General features: G+C 31.3%; 1 protein-coding gene across 1 annotated transcript; it reads left to right on the forward strand.

Annotated features, from left to right (window-relative positions):
* Positions 1–156: 156 nt before the first annotated feature.
* ANGPTL5 (angiopoietin like 5) lies at positions 157–15,222 on the forward strand. Its single transcript, XM_016134029.2, has 8 exons — positions 157–343; positions 2,281–2,425; positions 4,014–4,117; positions 4,998–5,091; positions 7,303–7,403; positions 8,952–9,072; positions 11,174–11,359; positions 14,293–15,222. The coding sequence occupies exons 1-8, from the start codon at positions 248–250 to the stop codon at positions 14,610–14,612; spliced, it is 1,167 nt and encodes a 388-aa protein (XP_015989515.2). The 5' UTR covers positions 157–247; the 3' UTR covers positions 14,613–15,222.
* The last annotated feature ends 238 nt before the right edge of the window (positions 15,223–15,460 follow it).

Raw genomic sequence — 15,460 nt, forward strand, 5'->3', positions numbered from 1 at the left:
ATATACTGCAGGTATGCAATGATAAAAAAGGATTTTTGTAACTTCAAATAACAGGTTCTCTAGAGGTTACCTTCTTTTCATATGAAGGGTGTTGTTTCAAACAAGGGCATGGAAACTAGTAAGTATTGGCTTCTGTTTTTGTTGGGCACGTTCCAGAAGTTTTTGACTGAAGATTTTAGGCACTGCAGTTCCTTCCACAGAGAACTGACTGATATTTGAAGAAGTTTTTCACTTCTCTAAGAAAAATATGATGTATTTTACCCAGGCTTCACTCTTGTTTTTAAATATATGTATTTTTATTTGTGGAGAAGCTATACAAGGTAACTGTGTACATCAATCTACGGTAAGAACTTCAGCAATATTATTTTAGCTAAGAAAGCATCATTATATGGTTTTAAAAATATGTTAGATGTTTGAAAAGATTATACTACCCAATATAATTTATTAAAAAATTAAAGTGTTTATTTAGAAATGCTGAAACTTTGCTTAAATAATATTATTTTTAAACTTAGTAAACTGTAAATTGAGGATTGACTCAACATATTTCTTGTGAAAATACTTTAAAGAAATTGCGGGTCTCTGTTAAAAACTAACCAGAAACTTTCTGATTAACTCTGATAATGAAATATCTGGTAGGTAATAAAAAAATTAACTTCACTTTCAAAAAACCCTGTTCTATAAAATTTAACATTTTAAATGTAGTATTATAAGTGATTACCTAGGACATTAGAAAATTTTATTTAAAATAATGTCGGTAATAGCTAATATATATGATACTATGACTAAATGGGTATATGAATGGTACATAATTAAATATTGGTTTACAACTTTTAAATGTTACGAAATGTATTTGCCACTGTATGAATGCTAAATTCCAAAGTTCCAAGGTTGAAGAAGAAATATGTTCTAAGAAAGCTACAGAAATATTGATAATTTAATTCTCTAAAATACTAAAGGTTTAAGAATCTTATTTAGATCTGAAAAAATATAGTTGTAACCTAGGTTTTTAAACAATCTAGTAGTCAGTTATAGAAGTAAAGGAGAAAGAACAAAAAAATTAAAAATAGATTTATATAACAAATATGAGTATCTTTCTGGGACAGATATCTTTTATAATGTGATTAGCTCTTTACATTTCTCTCAATATCCAGGTTGAAGGAGGACAAATAACAGAGTCATTTAAATCTATATAACTTAAACCAGAGAATATTGTAACATTGAGGAAACCAATAGTACCAACAAAAATAGATACCTTTGGAATGACATACTTTTGGAATGACAGGCTTTTAAAAACGACATCTGTTGTTGATTTTGCAAAGCAAAATTCCATGCTTTTTTCCCCCTGTTATTACTGATACTTTAAAAACCTATGAATACTTTACTTTTCAAATCTCTAAATACTTTAGTTTTTTACAAAAGCAACAATTCTCTTACACATTCCTCCCTCCAACATGATTTCTAATAATTGGTGACAGAAAGTCTATTTGGCATAGAAATGTTGTAGATATCACAGGGAAACTTCCTAGTTGTGTTCAAGGAACTTCGAATCGCAAGATTCCCAGCAGAGGGATGATTTGGCACTGTATCACACATAGAAATGGGCAAAAGTTAAAGGTCAAGGACAAAGAGCCATGGTTATAGAAAGTAGACCCTAAATGCAGTCTGCCCTCTGTATTTGTGTGTTCTGCATCTGTAGATTCAACTAACTGAAAATTGAAAATGTTTGGAAAAAAAGTTATGGTGTTGCTGACATTTACTATGCAGTTAGGCCTACAGTGGTTCCAAGTGTACTGAACAGGTATAGACTTTTTTTGGTCATTCCCTAAACAATACAGTATAACAACTATTTACATAGCATTTACATTATAATCTAGATATGATTTAAAGTGTATGGAGGATGTGCATAGGTCATATGCAAATACTATGCCGTTTTATATAAAGGATTTGAACATTCATGGAGTTTGGTATCTGCAGGGTTCCTGGAACTAATCCCCCATAGATACTGATGGATGACTATAAATCCTTTTGAAATTTGAGAAGAAAATAGGGTGGTGAAAGGACTGAATTAACACATACTTATTATTCACACCCAAAATCTACCCATAGGGTTTATTTGTAGAAGTTTGAATTAACCAATCCATTTCATTTTTTTTTTCCCTAATGATCATCCTTGTTATGTCCTGAAACTTCATCTTTTCCCTATAGTCTTTTATTTATTGTGTATTAGGTCATATATCATACTTCTCATATTTTTTCTTATTTGTATTTTTTAATGTAAAGGATTCTACAGTAGTTAACATTGTGGAAGATGGATCTAATGCAAAAGATGAAAATAAAAGTTATGATACTGTTTATAAGGAAGATTCTGAGGAATCATGTGATGTTAAAACCAAAATTACAAGAGAAGAAAAACATTTCATGTGTAGTAAGTATTAAAAATAACCACAATTATGAAGGTATATGATTTGTTATTTCTAGGTTGGACATGGAAAGGATATACTTTAGCTTTTGTTTGGGCCATTTTATATATGTCCTGATCATCCTAGGCCAGAAGTTTTATGTGTTTGGCGCATAGTATGTGCTTAGTAAATATTTGGTAAATGAACAAATCCTTCTATATAGTCCTGTGGCATCAATAGACCACAGAACGAAGGAGCAAGCCAGAGGTGACTGATAGCAGTATTGTATCAATTTGCCTAGGGCTATTTTCTTGCTTCCATTGGAAGCACTAGGAAATATCACCTTAGTGATATGCGTTAATATTGAGTAATTGCTACAATAGATATCGTATAAATCCACAGCAATTTATGCAACAAAACATAAAAATAAAAAGTTTTAAAATCTCGAATTTTGTTTAAAACTACATAGTAACAGTGTAGTGATTTTCATGGTCTACTATATGTATGTAGGGGGTGAGATGAAGAAGGAAAATCAGACATGGAGGAGATGATAATCTGATCAAGTTCTTCCAGGACTTTAATTCCTAGATCAGAAAGTATGAAAACCTCACTTTAATGCGTTTAATTCTCTGTGTGACACAAGTTGTCTCAGGCTTCTCAAACCAGTGAGTGCAGCTTTTGGTCCATTAAGAAAGATATCTAAAACCAGAAAGACTCTAATAGAAAGTTAAAGACTGAAAGTAACATAAAGATGAAGCATGGTGAAGTAGATTTTAAATATCAAGAATTATTAAAGTGATTCTACTACTAGGGTAAAAATTAAGAATGTAGAAATAAAATATTTTTTAAAAGAATAATGTATGCAATAATATGTGGTTCCTTTTGTTACAAAGGACATCATCAGCATAATTAGAGAAACTTGCATGAGGTCTAAGAAATATATGATAGTCAGTGTTTATACCCTGATTGTGATGCTTGTGTTGCAGAGAATGTCTTAGGAAAAAGAATGATTTAGGAAAAAGTTGTTTGTACTGTTCCTCCAACTATTTTATAAGATTGTTTTAAAATGAATGCCTTTTTACAAAGGAAAATATATAATGAAAATTCAATCAGAAACCAACCAACCAAAACTTGATTAAGATTTATTATGTGTGTATATGTATGTGTTTGCAATTCTTTTATATAAAAATAGAGCACTAATAGACAAAAAATAAAAGATTTATTTTTAAAATAACACTGCATGATAGGGGATTATTGCTTTTTACTTTCTTATATATAAAGAAAGAATAGATTAGTCTTGTACCTCCTGCTTCTTATCTTATCTTATAGAGTGAGAATTGATATTCAGAATCTTATCTCTCTTTACATCAAATGAAATGATCTAGAGGTAATTGAAAGTATTAGGAAGCACAGTTTCATTAAGAAATGATAAAACAATGTGTTCTTGATCAATCCCAAGTTAAATAAAAAATATGCTAACTAGCATATACAATTCTGAGTAGAGATGTTATTGTTTACATATTTATTCAAAATCATTGAAACTTATTATTTTTCATTGTAATTAGTTTCTATAACAATATAATATTTAGTAAATACTTTTTATTATGATTTAAGGAAATTTGCAAAATTCTATTATTTCTTACACACGAAGTACCAAAAAACTACTAAGAAAGATAATGGATGAGCAACAAGCTTCCTTGGATTACTTATCTAATCAGGTATTGATTTTTGAGTATTGTGTGGTTATTATATGTATACATTGATATATTTAGCTAGAAGTACAATTATTTAACTTTTTAGGGCATTCACATCCAGGTATCTATTTAGTGGTTACTATGGTAGAGGAACCATAGTGAGGCTCAGACAAACAGAAAGCAATAACAACAACAATAAAAAGTCTTCACTTAAGGGTTATACAGTCTAGGAGAGTAGAAAAATGTATTGAAAATGTTGTGAATGATGTTAGAATGACACAAAAGAGATATCTAAGATCCGAGATCTGAAAAACCTTTCCAGATGATAGAACTCTTGAGCTGAGTCATGAAAGATGAAAAAATCCTTCAAATGTCACAAAGGTTAGGTAAGAAAGCTAGGGCATTCCATTCTGGGGAACTACTTGCAGTTGGTGCAGCGGTGGAGTGGCTGATGAGGTAAGGGTGTATAAGGAAAACTGACTTAAAGAAATAGGAAGTAAATCATGCCACACCAAGGAGTCAGTGAAGTGTCTGAGCAGGGAAATGAAATGAATAGATTGGCAACTGGAGTAGAGGATAACTTGAGGGAAAACAGGGGAAGGAGGCAGGGAAACCAGATAAGAAACTATAGCAATGGTTTAGGCGAGGTATAAAGAACAGATCTGTAAGAGCAGCCAAATGAGATGAGCAGATAAAAATGTGCAGGAGTTAAATGGTATTGAATTTAATGGTTGCTATTTAGCTATGCCTTTACTGCTTGTTAGAACAAGAATTCAATGTAGAAAATGGGCATTATCTACATTTCAGAGCTGGATTTATAAGAGGCTTATGAGCAGTTATAGAATTCAGCTAAAGGAGGTTTGTTCAGATTTAAATTTACCTATATTTGTGCATGTGTATTTAGGTAAATGAGCTCATGAATCGAGTTCTTCTTTTGACTACTGAAGTTTTTAGAAAACAGCTGGATTCTTTTCCGCACAGACCAGTTCAGTCACATGGTGAGAACTTTGGTATTTCAGCCTTTTCATACTTGTCTTTTATTGCTTAAAAATTTCCAGAACAGGATGGCGCATTTAGAAGTTCTGTTTAAAAAACAGCTCACTATTATCTAATACATTAGAGGAGTAATACCTGCCATTAAGCAAATTTCAACCCACAGTATGTGTACTTCCTAAATTGGAAAACTTTTCCGACTGTTTGAAAGCCATGGCTGCATATAGATATTCTGAATCTGTTGAAAACAGCATAGTTTTACGTAATTGAATTCTGGGATCCCCTTTACATTTTATTAATAATTAATCTTCAGTTAGAAGAAAAGAAAGTTTCAGAGCTCCTTCCACCTGTAAAAAGTATTTTTGACATGTTTGAAGTGTTATAAATTGAGACTTAAAATTTGAAAAGAGAAAGAAACAAGACAGAAACAAACTGGAATTTAATACTTTTTGCACTAAAATACAGTATAGTAATTCCTAGAGGCTTGGGTTTCTGACTAAAATGCCCCACAAATCTTACCAATATGAATTTATGTCAAGAAATTCCAAACAGATAAATATCATTGAGGGCCTATTAGTGTATGATCTGGCTTTTTTCATTACAAAAGGAAGGAAATAAATAGTTACTGAGAATCTATGTGTCAGGTATTAGTAAGACAAGCACTTTTACATGCTGTTATTTTGTATTATTTTAATGTATCTCATTTATTTCCCATAACCACTCCTCTATAGGTAGTGTAACATGGTAGTGAAGAGCATGGAGTCTGATTTCAGATTGCCTTCTTCAAATCCCTTATCCATTGGTTCCTTAATATCAGTTTCCTCATCAGTAAACTGATAGTACCACCTCATAAGGTTGTCGTGAGGATTAAATGAGTAAATTCATGAAAATCTCCTAAAATATTATCTGATGCATAGTAAGACAATATAAGGATTTGCTATGATGGTGATCATCATCAGATGAGGAATATGCAGCCCAGAAAATTCTAAATATTCTATTCATACTTATTTGGATGGTGATGGCAAAAGAGAAATTCCAAACCAGGTCAGTCTTTGTGAACTTTTATTATATCTCTGTTCATGAAGTTATTCTAATATCTCAACAATTCGGGACAAAGGCAATGAATCTATTTCTCTTGTAAATGAAAGAGAAAGGAAAAAATGTCATAGCTAACTTTTTGTAGATGACATTTTCTCAGTATTTACCATGTGCTAGGCACTGTGTTAAGTGCTTTACATAATGCCTTACAATATAAATCATCAGAATAGCACTAAGAAGTAGATATGATGATGATGATGATGATGATGATGACTGATGATGATGATGATGATGATGATGATGATATTACACACGAAGAAAAGAGATTAAGTAACTTAGCTAATGTTCTTGGCTAGTGAGAAGTGGAACTAGGACTCTAACACAGTCTCCTGGCTCTGGAGTTCCAGGCTTTCACATGTTTGTTTTCCTGGGTAATTGACAGTTGTAAGGGTTGAATTTATTTTATTACATTTATAAAAGGTAATATAAAGTATGTTAGAGTAAAACGTAATCTCCATATCCATCTATTATGTTTACAGTTCCTTGGCAAGTTGAATGGTTTTAAGAGGGCGATTACAGGGTGCTATAGTTCTACTATTGTCAGCAGAGCAGGCTCTAGCTTCAAGCATAACTTTTGCTTGATGGAAAAAGTGATTTTCTCCTCCTCTCTTTGCTACTGGTAATAGTGATCTCTAACACATCAGTGTCTCTGAAGTTTTGAATAGCAAGCATAGTCAACAATATGCCAATAGTAGTTAATGCACTTATTCCTTTGGGTTTTCTCCTCTCCATACATATAAATTACCTTTAAATATTATGCCCCCAAGACAAACCTAGATTTCTAAAAGGGTGTTATTTATTGGGCAAGAGAATATATAATTATAAAATATAATTAAATAAATGTTGATCCCAAGTGAAACTTTTAAACAGTATCATATATAAATAACTAACAGTGATATTATCTTTATTGCAGCATATATTCTTTAATCTCAGTTCGCCCATGTATTTTCTCCTTATTTCTAAAATTAAGATCAGTTTTCATTTCCAAAAGTTAAAATCATCCTATCAGTAATGGAAATTATAATAATTTCAGATAGCACTGTTAATTCTCTATACTAAAATGACTGTCTTAAATGTAAACTTAAAAATATCCTAAATAACTTATTTTACTTTTTTAGGTTTAGATTGTACTGATATTAAAGATACCATTGGCTCTGTTACCAAAACACCAAGTGGTTTATACATAATCTATCCAGAAGGATCTAGCTACCCATTTGAGGTAAAGTGTTTTTTTATTATATCAATAGGATAAGCATCCAACTGACTTAATTAATGTTAAAATTTAATTGTTTTAATATATTTTTTCTTCAAAATTTTAAATAAATTAGTAAAAGTTCCAGTTTCAAAATTTTAGTTGTCTGAAATTTTTTACACAAATCATGAACATGTAAAAAAAACTAGAGAATCACTACTCTATTTGAGTTTTCTTGGTTATACTTTTTAAGGTAAATCCATTTAGTGTAAGATCTTATATTATCCTGATGGTAGGCAGAATTGTGCAATAGAAATACTTAATTTGCTTCTGGATATTAAAAAATGATGATATGTTTTGCCTTGGAGCTGACTAAAAATACTTTGATTCCTTCCTGTATATGGTTATAATTTCTTTGGATGACAAGTGATTTTATATGATTTTATAAGAAATTAATAATTAAAAAAACGTTTATTAAAATGTGAGACAGATTGAGAAACTAATCCATTCTTAGATTGAATAAAACAAATTACTCAAGTTCTATATTAGGATTTCCAGAAGAAATTTCTACTAGAAATTATCTACTTGAATATATGTATATTCATATAATTTTTTTGGATACATTTTGTGCATAAGAAAATTTATGATACTGATATTCCACTATATTGCTAGTCTTTATTACAGAATAAAATAATTTTTTCTCTAAGTAGATACTACCATTTTCTCTATTTAGAGTTACTAACATTATTTTTTGACATCTATTGACAAGATGTAAAAAATTTAAAAATTAGGTGGGAAATAATTTTTACTTAAATTACTTAAATTACTTCACCTACAGATTCAAAAATGGACCTGAACAAATGTGGAAAGGGAAGGCTTCTAATTTTTGAAGAGTGAGATGCATAATTACTTCTTTTGTGGGGAAGCATTAGTTCCCTAACTTCCTCCACACTGACTTTCTCTCTGTGTGGGAAGTTTCTAACAGAGAGAATTACTCTTATTTCCTCTCTATGTCACTTTTATGGGTACCATATATTTGGCCTTTTGAGGACATTTTACATAGTACGAACAGATGTACCTATGAGTGCCTGCTGAGATGGGACACAGATTATGCCTTTCTGTCTAAATATTCCAGTCTAAATGTAGGCTTTTGGAGAAAAGAACAATCCTAGGTACATGGACATATTTTAAAGTCTGTTAAAAAAATCAGCATTTTTAATTCAAAAGAAATGTTAATTTGTAAAAAAAAACATCACTATGCCACATCTCTTTAGTTCTATTATTATTCAATTGGAAAATATTTAGAATTAAGGAATGAGAATAACCTTAAAATGCTACAAACATCTATATATTTTTTAAAAATGACTGATATGCAGACTGTCCTTAGAGTAACTATAAGTTTATTTTATGATAAAATTATTCTTAGAGATTAAAAAATAGGAATGTATTCATTGTAATTGCATTGAAAATTTCAATGGAAGTATCTTCTCTAGGCTTAAGGGTAAAGCATGAATTTTATATCAAAGAATGAAAATAATAGTATGTTATTTTTGTCTTTTCTGGGTTGCTTTTTAGGTAATGTGTGACATGGATTACAGAGGAGGTGGATGGACTGTGATACAGAAAAGGATGGATGGGATAATTGATTTCCAAAGGTTATGGTGTGATTATCTGGATGGATTTGGAGACCTTTTAGGTCAAATTTTATTTATTTCTCTTTTATCTTTTATTCTTCTTTTTGGTATTATACCTATAGACTGTGTGTCTCTTGGTCAAATCATTAGGAAAAATAGCAAATTCTTGTGAATATCAAAATATGAGTTAAATCACTCTCTTAATGTGCCAAATTATTTTTAAAAGTATGTCATCCATTGGAAATTTAGAAATCTTTATTTTTAGATACCTGTTGAAATGTTATCTGAGTGAAAATTCTAAATGAAGTGTTTATTAAGTATCTACTACGCACCCAGTAGAATTCTGGCAGGTGCTCAACAACTATTTGTAGAATGAAAAACTGGACAGAATTATCATTAACCTTTAAGTTCTTCAGATATGTGTTGTGTTTATACAAACAAATGGAATGGAGAATTTAGGTACGTGGCCGTACAAATTCATACGTGTGAACTATGAGTAGTGTTTTATAAAAATATCCATTAAAATCAGCATGTTCAAAATTCGAAAAATGTAAACCTCAGTTCAATTGTAAAAGCAATTTACATTGTTTCTACACAATAGCATCACTTTTGCAGGTAAATAGAAATATCAGTATTTCTGAATACTTTAGAATTTTATATTAGTTGGAATGTTTGCAGATGATTTTGATCATTTTTATGGTTATTTTATGCTATTATTTTAATTTTGATCATTTTTATGTTGTTGTTATAATTTAAATCTTTAGCACTAAAGATTTTGATCATTTTTATGCTGTTGTTATAATTTAAATCTTTAGCACTAAAGATTTAAATTATAACAATCCCGTAACAATGTCATCCAAGGATTTAGCACTAAATGCCAGTGATTTTACAAGGGACATGAAACATAATAAAATATTATGCACAAGGCCAAATAGCTACCATGCTATGGAGTGCAATGAATATACTTGTATTTTTTCGGCATTATCCTCTAAATTTCCAGTGAGTGCTTCCTCCTGATTTCAGGCTCTAGATTGTCATCTTCCTTGGATTATGCTTATTTCTAAGGAGAAATTATGTGAGCTTTGACAAAAAGATCTTTAGGTAGTTGTCCTTCATGTAACCAGACATCTTTGAGTTTGGGTACATATTTTTAAAAAACTTAGATTAAGTTAAATATATTGTTAAGTCTTAAATTTGGGGTCAGGGTAGAGGGGAAAGATGGCAGGGAAATTAAAAATGGAGAGTCATAAACTGGGGAATATTACATAGACCCCTAGGAACCCATCTTACTTTCTATATTTTTTCCTTATTTCGTATTCCCCTTTCTTCCTGTACTTCTTCAGGAGAATTTTCAATTCTAAGTGAGTGTGTAGTGAAGATACCCTTGTAAGCTCTGGAGAGGAATTTAGTATCTTACTTATAGTTCTAAGAGTTTGAATACTGTCATATTGTCCCCCAACTCTTTGAAGTTTATTTTGACTAGATGCAGTGGGTAGGGAGAGGTAGGAAGCTGTTGGCTAGAACATGCAAGAAGTCTACAGTCTGAATTAGGTAGGTTAATAATTCATCTTGGATATGTAATTTTCTTGGGAATATTGACCCAAAACCTGGGGATACACCATTGTTGCTACCTACATTCCATATCCATTCATAGGTGATTCACAAGCTGCGTTATAACAAAGAAATATTTGTTCATAAAGTGTTATTCTTAAAGACAGAAAAAAATAATTTCAGCTGAGCATTATCAGAAAATGTGTCTTTAAAGGGTACTGATTTGGAGGTTAAACCTTTTATATTTACCAGTACTCTTTATTTCATTACCTGCCATAATATTTCAGTTGGCTTTTTATTGACATGTTTTAAGGTAAAACTTGACTTTTTACTTAATTAATCTTTAAATGAATTTTAAATTTTAATTTGGGGAGATAAAAATGAAACATTCTAGTTATCCTGAATCTAGTGAGGTAGAAGTGGATTTTTTTTGTTGTTGTAAATGAGTCAAACATTGATAATTTTAATGAGGTCCGTTTAGTCTCTCTAGTGATTTATGTGAGCCATTTCAGAGATATTGAAACATTAAACAACACCAAGCACTCAATAATCAAGGGTTATTCTAATTTGTATAAAAAATATTTGTAAAGTTTTTAAAAAATTTTTTTACAGGTGAATTTTGGCTAGGGCTACAAAAGATTTTTTATATAGTAAATCAGAAGAATACCAGTTTTATGCTGTATGTGGCATTGGAATCTGAAGATGACACATTGGCTTATGCATCATATGATAATTTTTGGCTGGAGGATGAAAAAAGATTTTTTAAAATGCACTTAGGCCGGTATTCAGGAAATGCTGGTAAGTTCTTTATTCTTAACTTGATCCAGAAGATTTAAACATGACTGACTCAGTATTAGGTGAAGATAAAAGGAATGCATTTTTCTTGGTAATGACATATGACCAATAACAGAAAAGACTGGCGATGAGAAAACTGGCCAGATCTTGAGTTTCAAAACTGTGCTCTGATTGTTGTACTACATTATGATTTCAAGGTGCTTTGGACTCTTGAAAACAATTTGCCATATGTAATCTCGGCAGATTCTTTAGATAGAGAGCCTATGCGTGAAGCTGGGAAAGTATTATTGACATTTTCACATTCAGAGAAGTTGGCATTTAGAAGTCATAAAATGTTAGAGTGGATCTTCACTCTTCTCACTTTACAGGTGAAGAAACCTGAAAGATTAAGTGACCTGCCCCAGATTCCCAGCTCCTCACATTTGAGCCAGCGCAAGAACCCAGGTTGTTAGAAAAACTAGTTTAGTGTTTTCCACCATATCTCGTTGCATCCACTCATTTCCAAATACATTTAATTTGTTAGAACTTCAAAATACTTGATGTTAAATTTATGTGTTGATGCTAGAATTTTAACTTTAAGAAATACTAAATTCAATGTTCTTGTATTTCAATGCTTATGTATTTTTGGTGCTAGAAATCCAGAAATGAATGAGATATATTCCTAGCTCCTTAAGTGATTACAATGTAGTTGGGATAAATAAATTGAATACAGAAGACTAATAGAGCTTTGGAGGTTAAAAGGAGGGAGAAAATGATTTCAATTAATTGTATACAGAAAATCATTATGAAAAGGTATTTTTTCAATAAGGGTTTATATTAGATTCAACCTGGGAAGCTTTTGAAATTACTGCAGAATCTCACTCAGTAAATTTGGGCCCAGGTATTTGTGTTCACGAAAGGATATGTTGGCATCCTTATGGTTGTACTTGGAGAAATGGAGCCTTTTGGCAAATGAATGGTGGCAAAAAAAGCAGCTTGAGTCATGGCACAGAGGTAGGAAAATTACTAGGTATGAAGAGTTGTCTGGTATGGCTGGAATCTATGACATCTGAGGGGGTTTAGCCTTGGAATATTAGGTAAAAGTCTGAAATCTTTCAAATTTTGATACAGAAGAAAAATTTTAAAGAGTTACAGTATATAATTTTAATGCTTCATCTCTAAAAGTATAAATAACTATCTAAATATGGAACATACTATGTTAGGATAAGTTTTTGTGGGGTCCCTAAAAAACAATTAGGACCTAAATGGAAAATGAATTTGATAATGGCAAAAACGTTTCTTCATTATAGAACTTTAAAATTTTGTCATGGTCTACTCTACATTTTCCCAAAAGGATTGTTAAGTAACTTTCAATTGTTGATCATATAATGTAATCAAAATAAAGAAGTTGTCAATAGACTGTAAAGACAGAAACTTAGATTAAACCAGAGGGATAAGTGTGATTGTGTGTGTGGTAGAGGTGGGCTACGAATCTGACTTTGAGCTCAGAGCAAAAATAGAAATATGAAAGTTGAACATTTGAACGACCCGTTTGTTCCATGAAAAAGATATATATTTTTGATTGTAAAACTTGAGAGGAATTTCTCTGGGTTCTCGAGGAAAATGAAGTGTCATGTTTTCTAACTCTACTCTCACAGGAAACATGATGACACATTTTAATGAGTTATTTCTTAAAAAAATAGATTTATACATTACACTTTTGAAAGAATTTATTAAATATAATTCAGAGAGGGTCCAATCTGATGTATGATCCTTCTGAGGGCTGGACTTCCTCCAGAAGGAGTATTGGTAGAGGGATCATATAATTTAGACAATGTTCTGTAAGTGTTGTCTCTCTCATTGGAACTTCTGAAAAGCATTGTCCTGTATGGATGTCGAAAATATATTCTCTCTGTAAATACTTGCAGTATGGGCATTTTGCTTCCCATGAGGAACTGAGTCAGAGGCTCTGGGTATAGTTATAGGATACGCCACCACCGCTAATGAAGTTCTCCCGACTCCTCAAAGACATATCTCAAGAGACGCCAAACATTTGAAAGCATAATGAAACAAATGTGGGCTTTGAATTTTTCAAAGATTTTACATAGCTTCACTTTTAGTTCAAATATATTAGCAAAGTTTACCTATAGGTGAAATCCAGGTATAATGGAACTAGTTAGAATTTTTTATTTATATAAATTTTATAAAACAAAACATGTCTCCTACCCCTGCCACTTAGTTAACTGTGTTGCCTTGGCCAAGGTCTTTAATCTTTGAAAATTATTGTAAATGTCAGGGATATTGTACATACAATGTCCAATGTAAGCCCTTTAAAAATTGTGTTGTTTTTAACTACAATCTAATTAGTTCATATATCATGTGGAGAGCATTGGGAAAAAAAGGCACTTCTCAGTAGGGTACCTAATTTTTTCTTGAGGGTATTGGGCATTTTTAATAAACTTGGTAGCCTATAAATAAAACCAAACAAGTTTTGCAGTTACAAATCTAAGTTTTTTAAAGGTAGAAGTTTCACATTCATTTATACCTCTCTATCTCAAGTGCTATAAAATGGTAGTGGTATGAAAACCTAATTGGTGTAAATTATTTTCTTTTCCTAAATGATCAATCATTATATCACTCTTCCCTGAAGAATGGCAGGTCTAGACACCACCATCTTTGGCCTAAATTATTTGATTATGTCTACACAGCCAAACTTCCATTTTGGATTGTGATTTTATATCAAATGTCCACTTAAAAAACCCTATCATGTTGAGGAATTCATCATCAGATTTTGGCATATTACAATCTTGAGGAGGGTTTGTAATATGATACCTTAAAGAACATAAGTCAAATCTAATTTTGGATGCAATGCTTTTGTATTATAGGCTGGTAAAGGTCAATTAAAATTACAAAAATTGCCTATAAATTTAGCCATTTAAAAAATCTGTTTTACCCAGGTGATGCATTTCGGGGCGTCAGAAAGGAAGATAATCAAAATGCAATGCCTTTTAGCACATCAGATGTTGATAATGATGGATGTCGCCCTGCATGCCTGGTCAATGGTCAGTCTGTGAAGAGCTGCAGTGAACTCAATAACAATACTGGCTGGTGGTTCAACCAATGTGGTCTAGCAAATCTGAATGGCATTCATTACTTCCCTGGAAAACTGTTTGCGACTGGAATTCAGTGGGGCACGTGGACAAAAAACAGCTTACCTGTCAAAATTAAATCTGTTTCAATGAAAATTAGAAGAACTTATAATCCATATTTTAAGTAATTTCATCTTAAGTTGTAATGCACATTCCACAGTTATTTTTGATAATATAGAAAAGATTTTACATAGCCTTTCATTTTACTGAGTATTTCAAACATTTTAGCCAAAATTTAACTATAGATGACATGTAGGGTATAATTAAGAGTATAATTAGAATTCTTTAATTTTGTAGACTTTTATAAAAGAAAACATGCCTCCATGTATGCTTTTACTACTATGTTAAAAATATGTAATAAGATTTGTTTTAAGTGAATTACAACCTGTCTTCCTGGAATCTATTGTCTGTTTTAATGATTTTTTTCTTTAAAGCATTAAACCATAACATATTGTTAGGAAAATTAAAGAGAGCATTATGCTTATTTATATATTCATACTAAATGGTTACTTATATAATTTACAGATAATTTCTATTGAAAACATTATAAGGAATAACTTGGTGCTTTTAATATATAAACTTCACATGATTTAAAAGCCTTACTATTTCCAGGTGATTCCACAGTATTTTGTAGGTAACAAGTATTTGTTGCAAAAATAAGTCCTTGTTTTTACATTTCATTGGGGTTGATCATTTTATTATTGTTGGTAATAAATTTATCATACTTTTATATCCTGATCCGTCGCATTCTAAAACAGATTTACATCTTAACTCTTCTCAAACCAATGGAACTTTAAGTGAAAGACAGTGGAGAAAGAGTGATGAATCAGTGGTCTACAGGTGGCTCTGAGAAGCGAGTCCCCTTCACTTTTAGCACAAAGTTTGAGGGAGTTGAAGTGGTAAGGATTTTATGGGAAAACAGCAGGGAACATGCTGAGCCAATAACTTATCAGTTATTGATAAGAAATATGAGGGA

This window comes from Rousettus aegyptiacus, unplaced genomic scaffold (genome assembly GCF_014176215.1).
Source record: "Rousettus aegyptiacus isolate mRouAeg1 unplaced genomic scaffold, mRouAeg1.p scaffold_m13_p_5, whole genome shotgun sequence".
NCBI lineage: Eukaryota > Metazoa > Chordata > Mammalia > Chiroptera > Pteropodidae > Rousettus > Rousettus aegyptiacus.